The sequence below is a fragment of the Epinephelus moara genome, chromosome 23 (assembly GCF_006386435.1).
Source record: "Epinephelus moara isolate mb chromosome 23, YSFRI_EMoa_1.0, whole genome shotgun sequence".
NCBI lineage: Eukaryota > Metazoa > Chordata > Actinopteri > Perciformes > Serranidae > Epinephelus > Epinephelus moara.
This window is the reverse complement of record NC_065528.1, coordinates 2,683,052-2,697,379: the sequence shown is the minus strand read 5'-3', so window position 1 is coordinate 2,697,379 and position 14,328 is coordinate 2,683,052. Positions and strand designations below refer to the sequence as shown.

Below are 14,328 nucleotides of genomic sequence, written 5' to 3'. Positions count from 1 at the left end.
AATTCACATGCCTACGTGACTACAAAGAGTAACGTTAATGATATTTCGTGCAAGACTGTCATGTTGTAATTAAGTTTATTTCATTCACAACCCGTTGCGGTGTTCAGCAGACTGTCGGTGATGTGTGGCTGTTAAATGTGCAGCTGCTCGAGTGATATAACACCACGCACACACACACATACACAAACACATTTGCCCATCATTAATTGTCCTGCATGTCATGTGAGTGGAATGTTTAATAGGCTGTAGGTAATATTAATATTAATTATTATTATTACTTTCATTAATGTTGTTGTAAGCTACTGTCATTACCGTCTGTCCTGCATCTCTCTCTGTCTCTCTCTCTCTGTCTGTCTCTCAGCTTTGATCAGCGAATATAATGTGACTTGGGATGTACGGCAAACGCTGGCTCCGTTATGCAGCAGATCCAGCTGTGCCGCCCATAGGTGCCGCCGTCACCAGAATAGGTCGTCGCTTTACGTGACGCTTCAGAGTAAGGCCGTCTCTTATCAGCAATCCTCGCTCCTCACTCCTAACTCCTGACTCCTTAAATGTTTTCCTAAGTGGGAGGGACTAAACAGTTAGGTAAGGTGGCTAGGTTAGGTGGTTAGCAGTAATTTTAAGGGACTTGGGACATACCCTTTGTCCTGACCACACGGTCAGACAAACACCTCCCCCACCTGGAAGCCAAACTTGATTCGGCCATTTTGGTAGTTCTCTATTGTCAGCCATTTTGTTTTGTAGGCCAAACGGCTCCTTGATCACCACACCCGCCTTTGCCTTTCTCTTCTTTCTCTCTCTCTCACACACACACACACATATATACACACACATATACACACCAAGCTTGTATATAGTTAGTTAGAATTTGTAGTAGAAGTAAAGTAGGAGTAAGGACCAACAGCCGAGATCATCTTTTATGTTTGAGTTAATGGAGCCATAATTCTTAACATATAATTTTTCACCTGTTTGTGTTATCCAGATCCCCAGATATTTTATAGCATCAAGGTTCTAATTAAAGGGATACTTTTCTTTAATTTTAGCACCTGGGGTAAAGAAAAAAGATGAAACTTGCGTTTTTTTGTATGTTTAGTTTATATCCAGAGTATCGACCATAGGTCTCAAGGAGATCAGTGACATGAGAGAGACTATAGTCTGGATTCCTTAAATACAGTAGGACATCATGCGCATATAACGCTATTTTATGTTCTGTATTATCTATAACTACACCTTTAATATGCTGCTTTTGTCTGACTGCCTGTGCTAGTGGCTCTATAAAAAAGACAAACACTGTCGGACTCAAGGGACATCCCTGTCTTGTACCTCGTGTTAGCTCAAAGCTATCTGTAAGACGACCGTTTACTCTTATTCTGGCTACAGGCTTAGAATACAGAGCCTTTATACATTTAATTGAATCTTCAGAAAAAACAAATCTCTCTAATACCTGAAATAAAAACTGCTAGCCCACGCAGTCGAAAGCTTTCTCGGCATCCAAACTCGTCAATAGCATACTTATTTGCCTCTTTTCAACATGGTGCAGAACTTGGAGTGCAGGTCTGATATTATCTTGTGTTTGGCGTCCCTTCACAAAACCTGTCTGATCCTTGTCAATCAGCTCTGGAACAAATTAGTTAGGTCTATTGGCTACAATTGCAGCATAAAGTTTGTAATCTCGATTCAGAATTGAAATTGGTCTATATGAGCTACGTAGTTCTTTATTTTTGCCTTCCTATGGTATTATTGATATCAAGGCTTGATTCCATAATGGAGGGATAATTTAATTTTTAAGGGTCCAATTAAAGGAGGAAAGGAGAACAGGCTTTATCTCCTTAAGGAATGTCTTGCATCACTCCCCAGGCAATCCATCATTTCCCGGTGTTTTGTTATTTTAAAGTCTGCCTATTACTGTATCCAGTTCTTGTTCTGTAATTGTCTTGGTCATAAATGTGTTTTGAACTTTTCCTATTGAGGGTAAATCTAATGTATTTAAGAATGCATATGTGTCATGGGTGCTTTCTTGACTTGGTTGTGTATATAATGTTTTATAGTATGATACAAATGACTTCTCTATTTCTTTAAGATTATTTGATATCTTCCCTGTTTTGGTGTCTTTATTAGGTATAAAGTTTAAAGCCTGCTCCCTTCATAGCCTCCTTGCTAGTAATCTTGTAGCTCTTGGACTGACTTCATAGTAATTTTGTTTTAGAAATTTGTATTTTTTCTCTATTTCCTTGTTATATAATAAGTCGATAACTTTCCTTACTACTTTAATTTGTTCCAAGTTCTGATGTGTTGCATCTTCTTTATGGCCTTTCTCTAAATGTTCAAGTTTCTGTTCTAATGTTTTAAGTTTATGTTCTTTTGCCTTTTTTATTACAGAGCTGATCGCGATGATTTTTGCCCTAATGACGGCTTTTAAAAATGCATCCCAAAGCATAGTTGGATCCACCTATAATTATGGTCTATGTCTTAATTTCAGCTTGAATTTGCTCAATTACCATTTTATTATTGAGCAAGCTTGTAGTTAGTCTCCAACTTGCTTCCTAGGTCTGCTTTCAAAATGAAGAATTAAATAAATTGGTGAATGGTCTGACACATCCATGGGACCAATGGTGCATTCTTGCATTCTGTGTCTATCAGTATAAGAAAGTAATCTATTCGTGAATATACTTTGTGTGATGCTGAGAAAAACGAGTAGTTGCAATCCCATGGATGCACCTCCCTCCAAATATCCAACAAACCGGTAAAAAAAGGCCCGTTTATTTGAGCACTCCAAAAACTCCGGTAACACTCCAGGGGGTAGCATGTAAAAGACTCCGTCCTCTGACTCTTCTAGCGTAACACACACTTCACACACACATACTCATTTACATTACCAAGCGGGGACAACTTCCGCCTTTCTGCTCCAACACTGACTGACAGCTGACTCCACTCATTCACACTCACCACTGCCCCAGGGCCACATACCATATGCTATTTACAGAAATAGCACTGGTGATCTGAACCGGTCAGTGGCGAAAAAAAGCACTTTTATACGGGACGCATTTGCCCCCATTACCGTTTTAGCTCGTTTCGCGGCTCAATACTGAACCAATTTTAGAACGAGTGGTACCCATGAATCATACGCACACATACACATGGGGAAATAGAGCCCAGATTGAAAAATACCGAAGTTGTCCTTTAACTGTCCTATCTACAAAGGCAAAAATGCCCAAAAAATATCTTTAAAAAAAAACAAAACATTGTTGTGAGGTTGAACTACTTGTTCACAGACAGTACAAATAAGCCGTATTGGCATTCCTCTGGTGTGCAAGTCCCTGGATGCCCCCATACATAACAAACAGCCCAACTCCATTATAGTTAGAAGAACAGAGAGCTTTCCTTGGTGGTGAAAGGCTTTATCAACATTGTGTGAACTCATTTGGAACGGGCTTGAATTAATTAAAAGTTTGAATTCATTAATATGTATTAGTTCCACCCTCTAGCTTGAGCATACCATGGGTGGTAGAGACCCCGAATAAAAATTAAAATCAACATATAAAAACAACATGTAATTATAATCTAAAACATTAGAATACAGGTAAACACTAGTTTTGTGCAAGGATTAAGAAATATGCGTACCCAAATGGTAACGTTTACTTACCAGAGTTTTGCTGCAAATTCTCAACATTGTGCTTTCAGAGAAACTCCCACAGATTAAGGCTGGACACTATTTACCTCTATAAAGGTTTTTTTTTGTCTTTTTTAAAGATACAGATAGGTAATGTTTCTGCTATATGAGAGGAGTTTGTAACCACTGCTCTGCTGCCAGCTCTTAGAGACTATTTAACTTCAACTGAATATAAAGACCAGAGAATGTTTGTTTGTACAGCAATGATGTCACAAACTGTGAAAGGTATATTTATTTTTCAACCTTATACGGTTTGTGTGGCTAGAAGCTTTAAGGCTAACCTGAGGGCTTTCCCGATTATTTGTCCAAGTAAGCAGTATCTGAACTTAAGAAGCCAGGAAAGTTGCAAAAAACGAGACTTATCCACTTGTGTAGGATCTGTAAGATCTGGGCACTATTCTTCGTACACGGCTGACTATTTTATGTAGATTAACAATTTCACTGAAGTCTGGATATTTTGGTTTGAGTGTACAAGTGCCAAGATGGGTGTCATATGACACTTCAAATTGGTTGAATGGGAGGCATAAGCATTGAAATTTAATAAAAGGCTGTTCTCATAAACTGCTCATATGTTTTCCTACGAAAAGTAATGCACCCAAATTTGTATATGTGGCCGGACCGTGGCTCAGCTTTGATTTCGTTTAGAAGATTTTACTATTTTTGCTTCAACACAACCAAAAGCCCACAGGTACTTTATGATACAGTAGATGATGAGCAGAGACAAAGAATTCCCGCAAGATTACAAAGTTTATTAAACAAATTAATAAGACAAGAAAAAGGTATATATTAAAACAGGAATCCTATTAAAAGCTAGTATCAAAAAAAGGTAAGAGCTACATAAAAATGCAAGTAAGTACTAGTTAAAGCAACCTTTCTTGCATTTCACACAGCACTTAGAAAATAAGGATAAGTCAGGATTTAAAATTGATCATCTTGAGGATTATGCAGGGTTGTGAGAGTCTGAGGATGAGGGGAGGATGAAATACTGCTATGGTCAAAACCATAATTGTAAGTGTGTGTGTGTGTGTGTGTGTGTGTGTGTGTGTGTGTGTGTGTGTATGTGTCTTTTGAAGGGAATGACCCTGAAGGGGAACGTAGACAGTCTGACACATCTACAACTGAAGTGACATGTTGATGCTGCCGTTAAGATAAGCCTGGATAAGCAAGGTATGGACAACAAAAACTATAAAGGAGCTCTGAGCATTCTCTTTAGTTTTTAAGATCATCACACCAAGAAAAATCCCAATTGATTGTGTTGATATTGCCACAAATCTATTTTAGGTTCGGTAGTTTGGTCTCCGATGAGGGTGTCCAGACCACGCTGGACTCCTTCAAAGCCTAGAACCCTGATGCCTGGCCGAAGGACCAAGCCAGTCTACTGACTTTTGGAAATGAGAGCATTGCAGAGCTGGCAAGGCACGACAGTGTAAGAATACATTTTAAAGCAATATGATGCAGTTTTCACATTTTTGGAACAAAAACTGCACTGTATTGGTGTTAATGGGAGAATAGTCACTCGTGTAACTCAATTGCTCTCTTCTATCCTTCAGAGCTGGTTGTGATATTCCTGCCATTATGGAAGAATGGCAAGGTCTCAAAATACTCATTAGCGAGAACTTAAGTGACAAGAGCTACACCGACCTCTGGGAGCTTCTTCTTACAAAAGACCCCTACAAGAGAGACTACAAAGTAAGTAAAAGTAGTCAGCCCTACTTAAACACATTCCTGTTTTTTGTATGTGTATTGTTTTTGAATATTGAGAGGTGAGGGTTAAAAATTAAAATTGTTCTCCCCTTAGAACATACTGGAATTGGTTTGGATCACGTTGGTGCTGCCCATCTCTGAAGCCCAATGTGAGAGGGGGTTTTCGGCCAGAATTCGACCAGAAACAGCCTGTCGGTGTCCACGACAGAAGACCTGATGCAGATCAGCCTGGAGGGGCCTCCGCTGGAGAGTTATGATTCAAGTGCAGCTGTAGAACGATGGCTTAGCTCCAAGCGGGCCAGGCAGCGACCAGATAATGTAGACTGCTGGACAACGGACATTCTTGGCGTTTAAATGGACTTACCAAGGTTGTTGTTTTGTTTTTTTTTAATTTATAAACTCATACCATTTACTGTATACCATTTATGAACTCATACCATTTGCTGTATACTTATATTCACAATTAATAAATATTCTTAATATTCTTACACACATTTACATTGTGTGTGTTTCCATTTTTGTTATGGCGAAGAGCCAGTCGTAACATTAAAAATTAAATTCTGCAGGGTTAGGGTTAGGCTAAATAAAGTACTTTATTTGATTGAAAATGTCCCCTTTATGAAAATTGCTGAATGTGTGTACTAAAAAATTTTGTACGCTATTTTTCAGCATGGTAGCACAGTGCTACTTGGAGAAAAGGTAAGCGTTGAGCCCTGTGAACGGAGGAAATTCGACACCAGCGTTGTAACAGCCATGTGGATCCAACACAGCCAAGCCAAACAATGCTGCCGACGCGGAACTCAGGCTCCAGGAAGAAGTAGGAGGACGCACATCCGAGCTGGGTAGCCCTCCCCCAGGTATAGCTTTGCATGGCACTGCCCAGTAATCAAGGTGGAATAGAATGATTGCTCCAACGATTGCTCCCAGCTCAGCGGCATTCAGTGGGCAGGGAGCAAAGGAGGGAGCCTACACTGCCATTCACACTGGTCCAATACACACAAAAACAACATGAGTGGAGACGAGCTGTGCCATCCTACCACATAATGTTACAACCAAGACAGTCAAACGCAACCCCAGAGTTTTAAAACTCAACCGGAGTCAGTGATGACTGATGAGTTTTAGAATAAGGTTACAGTGCTAATGTTAGATAGTAGCGTTAACGTAACTAGTAAGTGGAAATGCACAAGGAAGATAACGTTAATGTTTCAGAGGCTACACTACAGTAGGCTAACGTTAGCCATTAGCAACTGGATGCTGTGTTGTCATAATGTTATGAACTGTACTGAACATACTTTATTTGTCATTTTTATGCGCAGCACAAAAACGAAATGACATTTTGTATTCACCTTATTTTTCACAGAAACATGGAGGCAAAACAGAACGCATCCAGCTTCCGTTTTTTTTGTGCGACACTTCCGGTCCAGCACTCTTGACCGCTGTGTAAATGGGAATCGCCTTGTTGAGTTTAGCTATATATATATATATATATATCACATTTGTCACGTCACTATATCACCGTTTAGACTAATCTGATGTTTGTGAAGTCTATAAACACAATGATTGAACAAACATTACTATTTCTGTGTGCACATTTTGTAATTTGTTATCGTAGATTAGCTGGGCTAACCGTTAGCTGTTGTAGTTTCATGTCGTATCCAACAACGGGAGGCTTTTAACAGATGACGTCCTGATGTTAGCTTTGCTGCTGCTGTTAGCTGTCCCAGTCAGCTGCAGCCACTGAGGCTTTCTAGACATCGTGATTTCCCAAAACTGAATATATACCACACATAGCAACACAAAACTGCTTTGCTAGCTCAATCATGTTGTAACGGCTGGATGATTGATGCGTACATGCTGACTCGGGTGCTATCAGAGCCGATCCACACATCACTATGGCTTAATAATCAACTCAGTCAATAAAAACAACCTGTCTTGTGTTAGGAGTGTATGTCGCTGACAGAAAGAAAGAAGAAAAGAAAAAAAGATAGAAAAGCAGCGCACACCTCACATATTTATTTCTCACAGTTGCGCACACGTTTGGCTGGCATGCAGAAGCACCGTCTGTGTGTCTGTGTGTCGAGGGTGCGAGCTGCAGCTTCAGCTGCTCAGGTAGAGAGGCTGTTTAGCGCTGTGTTTTTTCGCTGATTCGGTTCTGCAGGTTCTCTGCTGGTACACTGGAGACGGGGATCAAGCAGTTTGTCTCACTCGGGATAAATTGTGCTTTTTTGGTTCATAGTTTTTGATTGACGTGCGATTTATTCGCGTTTAGGGGGAATTATTTTTACCGGCAATTACCGGATAACGGAAACATGGGCACAGTTATCTATATAAAATACACAGACTAACTAACTAACTAACTGATTGACTAACATAAACAATTGAAAATTGGCTTGTACCGTTAGCTCCAGTAAGGGAAAGTGAAATAATCTCTCTGTAAGTACAGATAAGGAAATGATTATTGATCCCAGGAGGAGGAAAAGGGAGCACATGCCACTACACATAGGTGAGACAGAGGTAGAGAGGGTGAAAATGTATAAATTTCTTGGCACCCACATCAGCGAGGACATCACCTGGTCTCACAACATTAAGGAATCCCAGCAGTGACTGTACTTCTTAAGAAAGCTGAGGAAATTTGGCATGCCAACCAACATCCTCAGTATCTTTTACAGATGTATAGTCGAGAGTGTCCTCACCAGCTCAATCACAGTTTGGTATGGAAACTGTACTGCTCAGGACAGGAAGGCTCTCCAGCATGTGATAAAAACAGCACAACTCATTTCAGGAGCAGCCTTTCCTACCATCCAGGACATTTACAACAGCAGGGTCATCAGGAGGGCCCACAACAAGGGCAGTGCAAACCCCAACCACAGTCTTTTCACACTTCTGCCATCAGGCAGACTCTACAGGAGTGTGAAATCCAGGACAAGACTGATCAACAGCTCCTACCCACAGGCCATCAGGCTGCTGAATAGCAGCATGAATGACTGTAAAGAGTAGAACAAGACTTAATATGACTTTAGCAACTTCGTAAGTTAGAAGTGTTTGATTAGTCCTAACTACCTCTGTCAGACAAACAATGCAGGTGTGGAAAAACAAATATAATTTAGAACAGTTTGACAGTTAGTTACATCATGACAGTCCAGTACAGACAAACCTTCTCTGGTGTTTACATTCTGTAGAAGTCAAACAGTCTATTTACATATAAGTATCTTTAAAACAAAAAACAAACAAACCCCCCCCCCCCCCCCCCCCCAAAAAAAAACAGGTAAATAGCATCTAGCCTCAGTCTGAGAGTTTCTTGAGAAGCACAATGTTGACATTTTGCAACAGAGCTCTGGTAAGTGAACAACACCATTTGGTACATATATTTGTTTATTTATTCACAGAAGTAGTGTTAACTACCCTGCATTCATATGTCTTACATTATCACTACATTTTGTTTGGATATTTTTTGATGAATTCTTGCACTGGGTCTCTACTGCCTTGACTGTTATGTTTAAACGAGAGTGAAGAACTTTTACATAAATAAACTAAGTTTATTTATATGTAATGCCAGTGAAGTCTTTCATCACCAGGGAAAGCTCTCTGTATTTATCAGTTTACTGGAGTTGTGGTGTTTGTGATCTATGGCTACAGTCCTGCACTGGTGCACCACAGGAATGCCTAGCAGAGGTGTTTATCCTGGCTCTGCGTACTACCTGTATTACCAAGCACCTTGAAAGGTAGGTAGGGGGAGAGATCACAGCAATGTGGTATTATTCAGGCTGTTCTCATAAACTGCTTATTTGTTTTCCTGAGAAAAGAACCCAAATTCAAACATATCCCACATATTTTGAAAGGCTGTGAAAATGTGATCATTGCGCTGATGGTAGTACAAAAGGAAGTGGTCCTGAGCGGTCTTGTAAGGAGGTGGTGGATGGGTCACCAAAACCCAGACGTTCCCCTGGGACTTTCACCTGGATTCATGTGTTCAGAACTGTGTGAACTTTGAGTCATTTGAAGGTTAATTCTAATCATGTTTCTTTTTCTAAACCTAACTACAGTAACTTTATTTGCCTAAAAGTAACCTCCATAACTTTACATTAAATACATAACTGTTCTGAATCCCACTGCTTTTCTTAAGCATGTCAACAGTTTTTGTGTGATTGATCTCACTGCCAGAGAGTGCTGACAAAGGTTTCACACTCCAGCTTTAACTTTTATTGGAGATGGATAAGCTGAAGTGAACAAAAAAAAACTGGTCAAAGAGTTTTGGAAAGCAGGAGTCGGAGTAAGACTGCAGAGAGATCTGGAGATGAAAGCACGCAACACTGAGAACTGTGTGAGCTCAAAAACTACACCAACAGCTGTAGACACATTTACTGAGACAATGTGAGTGATCTCCTCACAGATTCTGCAGTTAGTTAAGAAAAAGAAGAGGAATACTTTATTTTATCCCTGAGGGGAGATTCAAGTTTTTCCACTCTGTTGTTATTTATGTTACATACACAGAGGCCTGAAATACACCCACATGCACAAACAGGACCTATACATATGCATAATAGACAGATGTGAGAGTGAGGGGTGTTGGTGAAGATTTTTAGTCATCCAGGTCATGGTAATCCTAAGTGCTATATCGTAGGCAACTGGACTTGCTTGATTTCAGGCCTCTGTGTTATATAACGTCTTCTTGAAGACGTTTCACCTCTCATCCAAGAGGAAGTGTGACAGGACTACGAGGGTTAGATTTACTTTTGTTATTGGCAGTTTAGCCACCAATGCACAGAAACCAGGATCAGATACAACACTGAATGGCTATGAGTATTTCACGATGAAATCCACAAGTGCCTCATCAAGCTGTTGCTTCCTGGTCCCTGAAATAGTAGAATAATGATTAGATTAACTTAGCTTTCCATAGAAATGTAGTAGGCTGACTGGGAAAACATTTAAGTGTTATAAGTATAAACAGTTTTTATCTTGTGTGAGAGAGCGACTCTGTCTGCGCACATGTTACAGGCCTCAGCATGAGCTACCTGTTGACAGAAGATGTGTCCTGTGTTGTACAGGAAAAGTAGTGACAAGAGTCGTCGGTTTTGTTCGTCCCACAGGCTGCCCTCTGTATTTAGGATTTGTCTTTCTCTCTCACAATATTAAACATAATATGTTCCACAATTCACCAATACCCAACATCACAAGTGATGAACTGACATATTACTGTTAGAATAACATACAACTTGTAACTTCTACATCTTGGTCTGTTATTACCAGTAATGGTTAAGTTACAAAATACTACTGTAGACAGTTAATGTGTACTCAGACTCACATTCTTTTATTGCTGCTTTAACCAGCTTTCAAGATATCTTATCACACTAATCCCTTAGCTTGGCTTGTTTAAATCAAAAGCCTGGAGCAGCTTACTACAACTAGATCTCATTTTAGGGGATACTCCCTCTTGTGGTGGAGTTGGGGAAACGCACCTTACCAAAACCCATAAAGGAAACACATTTAAATCTGGCCTTTTTCATAGAAAAATACACAAAATAATTGAACAACTTAACAATTGTGACCGTACATTTGTAGGTGTCACACATACACACACACAGCGCGTTGGACCACACACACACATACACTATGTCATGTTTCATACACTGTGTTTCATACGCTGTTTCATACACTGTGTCGTGTCATGTGTTCTTTTACACCGCAACCTCCACTCCAAAATAGTAACAATAGCGCAGTCAGTGGTGCCCACTTGTTTGTAATACTGCATGGAACACACAAACAAACATTACACTCACCTGATGGGGTCAGGGTACCTTCAGGCAGTTCGTTTTTTCGTTTTAAACCAAAAACGAAAAAACGGAAATACCATGGTTTTCCCGTTTTTTCCTTTTTGGTTTAAAACGAAAAAACGAGAAAATGGAGCCGTTTTTCCGTTTTTATTGTCAGAATTAAAAAACGAAAAACGACAAAACAAAATTCAAATAACAGCCCGATTTTGATTTATTGCAAATTCATTTTTTCATTTATTGTTTTGGACAAAAAGTAGAACTGCTGTGACATCAGAGGCGGAAGTAACTTCAAAATAAAAGAAAGGAAGATAAGCTTGCCTAAAACTTATAAATATCCTATAAAACTTTCCCATGTATCTTTTATTTCCACTTACACCTGATGTTTTGCGCATTTTGAAAAGCTGCCTGCCATTGCTGTGAGGAACTTTTAATTCATAAAAATAGAAATAAAATGTTATGATAGAAAATTTTATGGCTACAGTAAAACTTGTTGTTCAACCATAACGTTGCTGTTCAGAGACTAATAAAGGAAATCGTCATGCATATTGTTCCCATGAAGGACGTATAGGGATTCCCTCAAAGGTTGTGTTTTAATATTCATTCGCCGAATTGTTTGCAATAAAGTAATTGAGGATATAATAAATTATTGTGTGTGCTGCGCTGTTTTCTCCATAACGCATTGTTGTGTCAGTCAAGTGTCAAGCTGATGTTTGTCCTTTTTACCAGCAGATGGCAGTAGGCCTATGGATTTATTTGCTGTCATTGAAAGCCTGGTTTTCTCTTAGTTTCTGTTGGATTATACAGACCTGCAATTCTTCAGGTTATTGATACGGACAATTCAAATTATATGTAGCATATATTTACTTGTATTCTTTTATATTGTTGTATCACATAGGTCTATGCATTGTTGGCAGAGATGGGCAGCATTTTAATTACATGTATTTAAAATGTTTTATCACCTACTATGACAATAGAAATGTCATACAGAAATACATCCTGTGCCTTTTTTCAAAATCTGATTAATCGAATAAAATAATCAATGATTAATCGATTATTTTTTAAAAATATATAAGTTAGTTGCAGCCCTAACTGTATGCAACACATCTGATTCATATTATTTTAACCTGTTAGTGTTTCTTGCAGTGTCCCTCATAAATAAACTAATAAACACATTAATACAAACACCTTAGCTACTATTGAACATTTGAATGTGATAAGGAACCTTTAATGTTCATATGAAGGCAAGTGAAGGAGCTGCTATGTTACGTTCTAATAACCTTTCCTATTTTAATTTAAACTTTTTTATGTCAACCTCCCAGTGAGGTGCAGTTTCCTCATCGCTGCCCTTTGCATTGAGGCCCTCCAGACTAGACCGCTATGGACCGCTACGTCTTTGGTTTGCAGTCCGTTGACCGCCAGTAAAACAAGGAATAAGCAGCCACCGAAAAACATTGAAGAAGCTGCCGAAAAACAACTCACCTGATTTAGACAATGCAAACTTTTTTGAACAACTCACCTGATTTAGACAATGCAAACTTTTTTGAACCCACCTCTTAAAAGAATCAGAACAGGTATCGTTAACATTCAAACAATGCCTGATCCTAGTGCTTTTCCTAAAAAAAATCGATTCACATGAAAATCGCGATTCTTTTCTTCAACGATTCCGAATCGATTCATTAATGCAAAGAATCAATTAAAAAAAAAAAAAAAAAGCACTAGGATCGGGCATCGTTTGAATTTTAACGATTCCTGTTCTGATTCTTTTAAGAGGTGGGTTCAAAATGTTTGCATTGTCTAAATGAGGTGAGTTGTTTTTCGGCTGCTTTTTCGTTGTTTTTTCGGCGGCTTCTTCCTTGTTTTACTGGCGGTCGACGGACTGCAAACCAAAGACGAAGCATGGATGAAAATTGTTTACAAACTGTTTAGGGGAATCGAAATTAAAACTTCTTAATGATTCTGATGAAACTGAAATGTTAAAACAGGTTCAATTCGATTCTCGATGCCCAACCCTAAGCAGCACTTCTAATTTATTTTTTGATAACTTGAATCTATTATTCTTGAAGTCACTGAGAATTCAGTTTTCATTTGTGCAAGTTAAGCATGAATAAATGTTACCTTTTGTCTTAAGTTTGCCTTTGTATGTTTGATTATTGCAATCAGTTGATCTGACTTTTTTAGATATAAAAATGACATAATTTTGTACATACTTTACTCTGCTTTCATGCCATAATTTTCCACACTGTCTCTCTTCGTGCACAGCAGACTGGAGTAGAAATTAAACACCCTTATGTACTGAATCAAGAATCAATTTTTGAACCGGGAATCATTTTGAATCAAGAATCGATTTTGAATCGAATCTTGACCCCAAGAATCAAAATGGAATCGTGGGGTACCCAGAGATTCACATCCCTAGTCATCATGGCTCAGGCAGGATGAAGATGGGGCCTCCGCGCAGTATGTGCTGCTCCTGAGAATCACTGGTCCAAACCTCCTGGTGGACACGTCCCAGGCAACGCTGAGCACAGCAAGAGTCTCCTGACCGTTTCATTTTTAATTCCAGCCAGGACAAAACAGGAGGTTTTTTTTGTGTTCATTGAAAAGTAAAGATTTGTTATCAAACTGCTTGTGGTCCCCACTTTACGCATGTTGTGGTCAACACAAGCCTGGCCTTAATACTTTAACTGGTACACACTACATTTTGAATCTGTCATTACTGTGCCACTTAAATAGTATTCAGTTTGGATCATTAGATTAGTTATATTCAAAGTATAAACAAACTGAGGAGCGTAAGGGTGAGTATAAACAAACTGAGGAGCGTAAGGGTGACAATGCTGCTAGCATCATTCTATAGGACTATTTAAATAAACACAACACAGACATCAATACAGTTGCTTGGTTTTATGGACTTCAATCACATCCAGGTCATAAATGATAACATAGTTGTACTTTTTAATCCTAGTTTTCATGAAGTGGATATTTGTCGAGGCTCACTGTTGCAAGACTATGTTATCCCAGTACAGGTCAGGCCCAGCAGTAAGGAGGATCACCCTACACTCCGTCCATAGCAGTCCAGTTTGAAGGGCCTCAATGCAAAGGGCAGTGATGAGGAAACTGCACCTCACTGGGAGGTTGACATAAAAAAGTTTAAATTAAAATAGGAAAGGTTATTAGAACGTAACATAG

The 14,328-nt window shown here is 39.2% G+C and overlaps 1 protein-coding gene and 2 long non-coding RNA genes across 3 annotated transcripts in view; 2 read left to right on the top strand and 1 right to left on the bottom strand.

The window, feature by feature from the left end:
* The window catches only part of LOC126384781 (carnitine O-acetyltransferase-like), a 40,504-nt gene extending 36,687 nt beyond the window's left edge, over nt 1-3,817 (bottom strand). The window contains exon 1 of the mRNA XM_050036071.1: nt 3,644-3,817. Within this exon, the coding sequence (XP_049892028.1) occupies nt 3,644-3,670 (27 nt within the window). The 5' untranslated portion in view covers nt 3,671-3,817. The remainder of the gene's footprint in view (nt 1-3,643) is intronic.
* A 925-nt stretch (nt 3,818-4,742) lies between these two features.
* On the top strand, nt 4,743-8,355 carry LOC126384813 (uncharacterized). Its single transcript, XR_007569350.1, has 5 exons — nt 4,743-4,837; nt 4,952-5,096; nt 5,221-5,359; nt 5,469-5,742; nt 6,044-8,355. It is a non-coding gene; the product is annotated as an uncharacterized LOC126384813 (long non-coding RNA).
* Nucleotides 8,356-8,668: 313 nt separating this feature from the next.
* The window catches only part of LOC126384811 (uncharacterized), a 10,758-nt gene continuing 5,098 nt past the window's right edge, over nt 8,669-14,328 (top strand). Inside the window, exons 1-2 of the long non-coding RNA XR_007569349.1 lie at nt 8,669-8,711; nt 9,011-9,096. This is a non-coding gene — a long non-coding RNA (uncharacterized LOC126384811). The remainder of the gene's footprint in view (nt 8,712-9,010; nt 9,097-14,328) is intronic.